The 9,343-nt window shown below is 53.2% G+C and overlaps 1 protein-coding gene across 3 annotated transcripts in view; it reads right to left on the reverse strand.

Annotated features, from left to right (window-relative positions):
* Window positions 1-4,438: 4,438 nt before the first annotated feature.
* XPO6 (exportin 6) overlaps window positions 4,439-9,343 on the reverse strand; it is a 117,217-nt gene continuing 112,312 nt past the window's right edge. For 2 of the 3 annotated variants that reach the window (XM_023192950.2, XM_023192951.2), the window contains 3 exons: window positions 8,347-8,445; window positions 7,958-8,188; window positions 4,439-5,103 (listed from right to left, as the gene is read on the reverse strand). In XM_023192950.2, coding sequence (XP_023048718.1) covers window positions 5,002-5,103; window positions 7,958-8,188; window positions 8,347-8,445 — 432 coding nt within the window. In that variant the 3' untranslated portion in view covers window positions 4,439-5,001. The remainder of the gene's footprint in view (window positions 5,104-7,957; window positions 8,189-8,346; window positions 8,446-9,343) is intronic. The other variant, XM_023192949.3, reaches the window with a different exon arrangement.

Here is a 9,343-nt window from a genome sequence, read left to right on the forward strand (position 1 = left end):
TAGGGACACAGAGCTTCCCCGCCCGCCCCCCGCTGCCTGCAGGTTCTCATGGTGGTAGGGGCGACACCACGGTTCCTGGGACAAGAGGGGACACAGGTGCTGCGGGGCGTCGAGGAGGAAGGGGCGCTCAGCAGAGCCTCACAGAAGAGGGCTTCAGAGAGGTTGGAGGCGGCGGCTTTGGAGGGGTGAGGGAAAAGGAAGCGGGTTGATGGGGCAGCCAGCGTCATTTCAGAGGAACACCTCAGCTTTTCCCAAGGGCTGGTCTTGCAGATGAGCCACAGTGATCAAACCACAGTTACCAAAATCCTCCATGCACAGAACACATGGCCCATCTTGGAGCTGGCTCCATCTAAGGAGGAACCAGCTGCTGCATTTGCAGTGGAAAGGAGTCCTTCGCCTGCAGCCCCGCACCGGGCTTGTAGAATTCAGCAAGTAATAGTTATTAATAAATGGCCATTAATCATGGCTCTTCTGCCCAGGCCCAAGAAGCCAGCTGGAACTGTCAGCAACCTTCCTCTCCTGGTCTCAGCTCCTCTGCAGAGGTCTCACACTGGAGAGGGACACTGGGACAAGGATGTGGCTCAGAAGTGGGCAGGCCTGGTTAGGCTACTAACCAATTAGAGTTCTGAATCTCTCACAAAACCAGGGGTTGATTTGGTCAAATGGCCCCCATGGAGCCTCACGGCACAGAAGTCTTGCAACTCCCAAGTCTGTGATATTTTTCCTCCTTCAGAATAGAAACCAGTCCCCAAAAATATCCATAAAAGCCTCAGACACATCTGAACCAGCAATTTCACATGCAGGAACCCAACCTATGGAAACACACACACAGATTTACACACAAGGATGATCACTGAATCATCAGCGATAGCATTAGATATTTGTAGAATATCAGGCCGGGCGTGGTGGCTCACGCCTGTAATCCCAGCACTGTGGGAGGCCCAGGCGAGTGGATCACTTGAGGTCAGGAGTTCAAGCCTGGGCAATGTGGCGAAACCCCGTTTCTACGAAAAATACAAAAATCAGCCAGGCATGGTGGCACGCACCTCTAATCCCAGCTACTCGAGAGGCTGAGGCAGGAGAATCACTTAAACCCAGGAGGCAGAGGTTGCAGTAAGCCAAGATCATGCCACTGCACTCTGGCCTTGGTGAAAGAGTAAGACTCCATCTCAAAAAATATGTATCTAATAACATGAGAAAATGGTCACAACATATTACATAAAAAGGAGGCCATAAAACAGCAGGAGCTCAGCCAGGTGCAGTGGTTCACACCTGTAATCGCTGCACTTTGGGAGGCTGAGGTTGGAAGATCACTTGAGCCTAAAAAATCTTTTTAAAAAAATAAAAGTAAAATAGAACAGCAGGAGCTCAATTTTACAAAAAGAAAAAAGGAAATACACCAACACACCAAAATATTATTTTTCTCTGGGCAGTGGAATTAACTTTTTTTTTTTTTTTGCTTCAAAGTTTTCTGCATATTTCACATATTACACAACATTTTATAGTCGGGAGAAAAATACATGCTGTTAAAAAAAACATTCAACCCTCCATCACATGAGGCCAATGATGGGCAGTGGAGGAAAATGCTGAAAATTAGGAAGATGAAGGTTTCATCTGATCTCGTCCTAAAGCCAGTGGCTGCACTCTTGGCAGATGTAAATGACACAAGTCGGAAGAAAAGCAGGACATGGGCACCCAAATGGAGACAGAAGATCTGCCTCAGATTCAAAGGCAGCAGGAAAAACAGCCGCCTTGAGAGCCCCCTGCCATTATCCGCCCCGACCTAAGACTGACACAAAGCCCCACTCTTTTTTTCTTTTCTTAAATTATTATTATTATTATTGTTATAGAGATGAAGTCTCACCGTGTTGCCCAGGCTGGTCTCAAACTCCTGGACTCAGGCAATCCTCCAGTCTCGGCCTCCCAAAGTGCTGGGATTACAGGCATGAGCTACTGTGCCTGGCCCCAAAGGCCCACTCTTGTCCAGCTCTACCCTTTCCCCATCCCCTTCCTCAAAATGGGGAAAGACACTTTCTGGATGTGCCTAGGACCTGAGAACTCACTCAATTCTACCTGCACTTCTTAAGCCTGCTTGGTGCCAGGCCCTATGTGAGGCACTGCAGGTAAGAATTGAGTCAAAGAGCCAGGTGTGGTGGCTGACACCTGTAATCCCAGCACTTGGGGAGGCCGAGGCAGGTGGCTCACTTGAGGTCAGGAATTCAAGACCAGCCTGGCCAACATGGTGAAACCCCATCTCTACTAAAAATACAAAAATTAGCTGGATGTGGTGACGTGCACCTGTAATCCCAGCTACTTGGGAGGCTGAGGCAGGAGAATCACTTGAACCCAGGAAGTGGAGGTTGCAGTGAGCTGAGATGGCACCACTGCACTCCAGCCTGGGCGACAGACCGAGACTCCATCTCAAAATAAATAAATAAATAAATAAATAAATAAATAAATAAATAAATAAAAACTTTTAAGAATTAGGTCAGGTCAAAGACCAGCTTGCACACCTCTAAGAATTAGGGGCTCACTACAATCCATACCTCTGGGCCATGCTATCAGTCCAGGAATGAACATCCTCCATTTGACCAGCCATGGCATCTCACAAGCCTGTAGTCCCAGCACTCTGGGAGGCTGAAGCAGGATTGCTTGAGCCTAGGAGTTTGAGACCAGCCTGGGCAACACAGTGAGACTCCGTCTCTACAAAAAATAAACAAAACTACCCAGGCATGGTGATGCGCATCTGTAGTCCCAGCTACTCAAGAGGCTGAGGTGGGAGGATCACTAAAAGCTGTAAGCCATGACTGCACCGCTGCACTCCAGCCTGGGTGACAGAGTGAGACCTTGTCTCTTAAAAAAAAAAAAAAAAAAAAAAAAAAAAAGGCCAGGCACAGTGGCTCACACCTGTAATCCCAGCACTTTGGGAGGCCGAGGTGAGCGGATCACAAGATCCGTCTGGGAGACATCTGTGGTGGAAGGTAGAGATTGAGACCATCCTGGCCAACACCGTGAAACCCTGTCTCTACTAAACATACAAAAATTAGCTGGGCGTGATGGCGCACGCCTGTAGCCACTCGGGAGGCTGAGGCAGGAGAATTGCTTGAACCCAGGAGGCGGAGGTTGCAGCGCCACTGCACTCCAGCCTGGCAACAGAGTGAGACTCTGTCTCAAAAAAAAAACACTCCATCCCAGCCCAGCTTACACTGGCCTTTCCTCTGTGCTCCTAAGTCCTGCCTGTGTTCTTCTGTCCAAGGGTGGGGTTCACAGGCAACAAATCCCATCCCGTCAACCCCTCCATCTCCAGAGGAAAAAGCCCTTTCACAGTCTCAGGCACAGACAGCACTCCTGGCCTTCCCTAGCAGGCAGGTGAGGTGGTATTTATAGCCCATGCATAATTGGATGCTCATTCCTTTCTACAGAAGAGCAAGCGGCATTTTTATTATCTCCTTTCTGAACTCTGAAGCAGAGCTCGCTGCAGCTGGGAGGCTGTGATGGACACAGAACAAAGGCCTGCCACACAAGCGCACATCATGCACGCCCTGCTCACCCCGGCCCAGCCCCTGCCCAAGTGATTCCTATGGAAGTCTCAGATTCCTATGGGAAATCAACCCACAGCTCCCCACTTCCCCAGGCCTGGCAACAAGCCAGTCAACGCCTGCCCTCCCGTCCAGGTGAGCCAATCTCCCCATGCCAGGCGCTGTAGTCCACATCAGCAACTACCTGATTTGGGCCTGCCCAGTCATCATGACACCTAGCGCAGGAGGAGCTGCTGGTTCCTGATTCTGGACAATTCGATGACAAGTACCGCTCCCACACATGAAGGTCTGGGCAAAGCCCCAGCTCTCAGACACGTCATAGAGTCCTGAGTCCCACCCATCCCCACCCTCACAGAGTCACACCCTCCCTCCCTCTCCAACCTCTATTCTCACCCAGGCAATCCATCACGAGACCCCACCTCCCTGTCCTCCAGCGAGACTTCAGGCCACAAAGGGCCAGGTCCTGCTGCACACTGTGGGAAGGAATCTATTCCCTAGGAGGTGGGGAAGGCGGAGCCCACACTTCCCACACTGGGGGGCAGGGGGTGTGGGTGCCACAGGGGCCACAGGTGTCAGGCAGCCTGGACTCCAGCCTCCCTCCACCACCAAGCCAACCATCAGCAACACCCGCTCCCAACCTCCAGCCTCCACCAGCACCAGACCAACCATCAGTGAGACCCCCCTTCCGGACTCCAGCCTCCCTCCATCATCTGGCCAACTGTCAGTGAGACCCCCTCCCCTCGCTGAGTAAGAGCGGTCAGGGAGACGCCATTAGAAAGTGGGAGACGCCAGGAGCCAGCCCACTCCAAGCTGCACTGCCCACGTTCCCACCAGGATGCGCCTTGCTGGGATCCCCGCCTCAAGGAGGCTGTGAGTAGCAAGCAGCTCCCCAGTCAGGGTTTCTAGAACAACAACATAGGCATTTTATTTCTTTTCATTAAGCTTCTTAGTTTCTTAGTATCACAATGGAATGATGAGAAAACAACAAAACCGTGAGTCTTTGCAAATCTCTGACAAAGAGCAGAGATCTCAAGGCAATTGGGGCGGGGGAGGCTTGACAGAAGTGCCAGAGCAGTTCCGACGTCACATCTCTCCTTGGCTGGAATGGTGAGAAGGTGGCACTGTCGTGAGCTATCCTTGGCGATTCTGCCCCATGACCCACATGCGCCTGGTCTGCATGGGCCACCCCCGTGGGATTTCCCGGTGCCTCCTAGTACCTGGCCACACACCCCTCCGCCTGCTCCAATGCCCTGGGAGCACCATCCAGTGCTCAGGTGGACCCAGAAGCCAGCTCTGCTGGGCAGCGGCAAGATGTGGAGGAGCGGCAGAGGCAGGCAGCGTTGCTTGGCGTGGGAGAAGCCAAGGAGTGTGACCGAGGCCCGTCTGGGAGACATCTGTGGTGGAAGGTAGGGTTGGCGCAGGTGGCAGCAGCAGAAGTCCATGTCCCCAGGCAGTAGCAGGCCTAGAGCTTCACAGTGCCAGGGGGCAGGCTGTCGTTGCAGAGTCTGTAGTAGCGCAGGTCGTTGACCAGCCTGTGCACATTCTGGGTGAATGAGGGCAGGTCCTGGAAGGCAGGGGCATAGCTGCAGCCAAACACCCACCCAACACACCAGGTCACCCACCCACCAGACCCCAACGGCTACTTCCATCCCAGAGTGTGCACTGAAGATAGGGGAGCACTTTCTAAAACTCAAAACTTCTATTCACTGTTGCACTGAGTGTCACAGAGGCTCTGTGCCAGGCGCCACGGGAGAAAAAGAACAAGAGGAATATGTCCCTGGGGCCTGCCAGGTGCCGGACACTGCTGCAATCAACATACAGACATCAACTCCCTGAGTCCTCACCACGAGGCTGCCACCAAGCCCTACGAGAATCACCAGAATCACTAGTCTAAGGACAGAAAGACCAAAGCACTGCACCATGAAGAAGCTGGGCCCAGCTCACACAGAAGGGACCAGCATACTTTCTCCTGAGTCCGGGCCCTCGAACACAGGCATGGCTGCAGTGACAGCCCTCTCCTTCACCATGGCCCCTCGAGGTGACACGCACACCCAGTGATATCTGCAGAATGCTTACCCATGGGGCTCCAGGCTGCCTCTGCCAGTCGAGAACCACCCGAGCAGCAGCACACACAGTCCCGAGGCCTATCCCACTGGGCGCAGTGTGGGTCATGGAAAGCCCTGGACCAGAAGTGAGGCCCTGACCTCCGCTGCCATGCACACGGGGAGACCCTGCTTTTCAGTGTGGGATGCTGAATGCCTGCAGTGTAGGTGCTGGTGAGGACTCAAACAGGCCCAGCAAGCCCCAGCAGAGCCAGGAGCAGGACCAAGTCCATTTTCCTGCCCAACCGCTATTGCTCTTCCAGAACTCCATTCAAAGCCTGCCTCTTCCCAAAGTCTGCACAGATGCCTCCTATTTCCTGGCCCCAGCAGCCAGGTCAGCGCCTCTGTCCTGAGCTCTCTGCTTCTGGGGAGTGTGTGCAGGCTTTGGGGTCAGAACATCCAGGTCTGCCTCCTGCTTCGTGGCTCTACCACTTCCAAGTTCTGTGAACTGCTCACCTTCTGGGCCCCCGCCATCTGTGAAATGGGGGAGTAACAGGACCCGCACTTCAGAGGCTTGTTGGAAGGCTTACTCGAGCCAGGACATGTCACATGCTTGGCACTGTGTAGTCCACAGAGGGCGCTGTATTGGCCTGTCTACCATGAAAGACTTGGTGAAGGCTGGAACTGGCGCCCCAGCTCCAGGCCCGGGCCTTGAGAAGCAGCTGGCTTCAAACACACAGTGAGTGATTGAATGGAAGGTGGTGATTCTTTTATTTCACCCTCAAAAAACCACCTAAGGGATGTCTTTTAAATCAGTGGCTCCCAAATGCCAAATCAGAATTTCCTGGGTAGAACATAGAAATCTGTTTCTCCATTTTTAATAAGCACCCCAGGTGCTTCTGATATTAACTAGATCTTTTTTTTTTTTTTTTGGAGACAGAGTCCCACTCTGTCACCCAGGCTGGAAGGCAGTGGCACAGTCTCTGCTCACTGCAACCTCTGCCTTCCGGGTTCAAGAGATTCTCATGCCTCAGCCTCCTAGGCAGCTGGGATTACAGCCACCACAGCTGGCTAATTTTTGTATTTTTAGTAGAGACAGGGTTTTGCCATGTTGGCCAGGCTGGTCTTGAACCCCCTAACCTCAAGTGATCTACTCGCCTTGGCCTCCCAAAGTGCTGAGATTACAGGTGTCAGCCACCGTGCCCGGCCTATAACTAGATTTTGAAACCACAGCTTTAAATCAAAAAGTTGACTGATATTGGTATCATTATAAGCTGATAATTAAGTATTAGGATCTGGCCTCTAGAAAAAGGAAAAAACGTACCCAGGGGCTGAAGTGAACTGGAAGAGGCTTAGGAGAGAATGAGTTCCAAGACAAGGAAGATCCCAAGACAAAGGAGAACAGGATGAGTCTAAGCAAAGCTCCCCTGCCACACGTGGCAAATGAGGAAAACAGGCGGCCAGGTTTGCGCCAGCAAGAGCAGTGTGTGCATCTGAGCACTACAGTGGAGCCGTGGACAAGCTGCTTCACAGAGGACTCGGGTCAAGAACCCCAAGAGGACCAGGGAGAAAGCGATTTCTTCTCCTAATTTCATCAAGTATAAAGTGGTACAAGGAAAAGTTCCCAGAAGTTTCTATCAGGCAAGGGAGAGGCCTGGTCACCTGACACAGGAAGAAGAGAACAGGTGAGCCCCCATGGGGAAGGAGGCCCCAGGCACTGTCAGGCTCCAACAAAAGATGACCTCATGGACACCGAGAGCCAGCAGCACCCAGCTCCCATCGAGGTGCTGCACGGGTGGGGACAGCCTACCTGACAGTCCCTGCACAGGCAGCAGCAGTGGGACAAGAGGGTACTAGGAGGGCTCCTCCTAGGACCTGGCAGCAACTCAGCCCAAGATGAGCTGGGGCCGGTCTGGAAAGAGCCCAAGACAGCCCAGGAACCTGGGTCCCACCTCTGACCCTGGGGACCCAGAAGTGCAGCTCCCAAGCACCAACCATCTCAGCCTGAATGCAAGCCTGGGCACACTCCAATGCTGGCCCCACCGGGGCTCGCCACCCAGGAGGGAGAACGGCAGGGCCCTGGGTATCAACAAAGATGCCAAGACAAATGGAGGGGCTGCAGAGCCAGGAACTCGGGACCTCCATGGCTGAGACTAAGAACATTATGTGCTACAGACACCAAGACTGGAGAAAAAGCTGTGCCCCTCAATCAGGCTACAGCAGTGGGTCAGCAGGCTTCTTGTGAGCTATTGCCAAGCTGCAGGGTGGGCACAGACCACGCCCAGAGGCCTCAATGTGCCCCCTCCTTGCTGCACAGGTGCCAGGCTTGAGTGCCCACTCTGCCCTCCTCTTAGCCCGGCCTCTTTCTCTCCTCACCCGATCCATCTTGAAATTCCGCCCCAGCACACTTTTCTGGTTGGCATCCACACCATCACAGCTGGTCAGGAACTCTGGGAGGAAGGCGGCAAAGAACCCATCAAAGTCGACAGAGGCCATGTTGTAGATGGCGATGCCGATCTCCTCCTGCAGAAGATCATGTGACTTGTGGACCAGGACCTGGAGCAGCACGTTCACGAACTGGAACAGCATGGTGGTCCGGAAGATCTTCTGCAGGCAGAGAGACCGGGTGAGCAGCAGCTGGCCCCCAGGGGCCTGTCCCGGGTTCCATCCACTTTCCGTCACACTCTCCAGTGAGTAACCTGAGGGTGGGATGCAGGCCACGATGCCCCTGATTGAGGAATCTTTCCAAGAGCTGGGGCACTTACCTTGTGGTACAGCTTCTGCTTGCTGTTAAGAGTCTCCAAGTAGAAGAGATTTTGTTTAAAAAGGTGGATGTCAGGCTGGAGAAAGGACTGTCCGAAAGCCTAGGAAATGAGACCACCATTTTATAAACTGCAAGACCAAGCACTTCTGGGGCATCTACCCCATGTCAGAAGAACAAGTGCCAGGGCCAGGGCACCCACTGTCTTGATGCCTCTGACCCACCAGCTCAGACCTCTGCAACTCTCCTCCTAAGTCTCAGAGCTCATGCTTCCCGCACTGGGCCTTGCTTCTTATTATGGTCTCACATATACCTTTTGTAACCAACCTCTAGAAACCCATCACAGGACCTGGCTTTGAAGCAAGAAGCTCACACCTCTAGCCAAATCCCTCAGCAATCTTGGCAGACACCAAAGCCTGCTTGCCTGCCCCCTGCTCAAACCAAGCAATCCCCTTCCTTGCCCTCCTTCTCCTTGCATCTCATGTCTCATAAGCCACAAGCCCTACAGGCTCCTTCATGGAGCCTCTACCTAGAGGTTAAGCCTCTGCCTGGGGGTTAAGTAAAGTATTTTTAAACTGCTTTGGAATTCCTGGGTGTAAAAGTTACTAGTTCGGTCCGGGCACGGAAGCTCAGGCCTGTAATCTCAGCACTTTGGGAAGCCAGGTGGGCAGATCACTGAAGTTTGGGGGTTCAAGACCCGCCTGGCCAACATGGTAAAACCCCATCTCTACTAAAAATACAAAAATTGGCTGGGCACGGTGGCTCACGCCTGTAATCCCAGCACTTTGGGAGGCCGAGGCGGACGGATCACAAGATCAGAAGATCGAGACCATCCTGGCGACCATGGTGAAACCCCGTCTCTACTAAAAATACAAAAAATTAGCCAGGCGTGGTGGCGGGCGCCTGTAGTCCCAGCTTCTAGGGAGGCTGAGGCAGGAGAATGGCGTGAACCCGGAAGGTGGCAGAGCTTGCAGTGAGCGGAGAGCACACCACTGCACTCC

The sequence above is a fragment of the Piliocolobus tephrosceles genome, chromosome 17 (genome assembly GCF_002776525.5).
Source record: "Piliocolobus tephrosceles isolate RC106 chromosome 17, ASM277652v3, whole genome shotgun sequence".
NCBI classification, from domain to species: Eukaryota; Metazoa; Chordata; class Mammalia; order Primates; family Cercopithecidae; genus Piliocolobus; species Piliocolobus tephrosceles.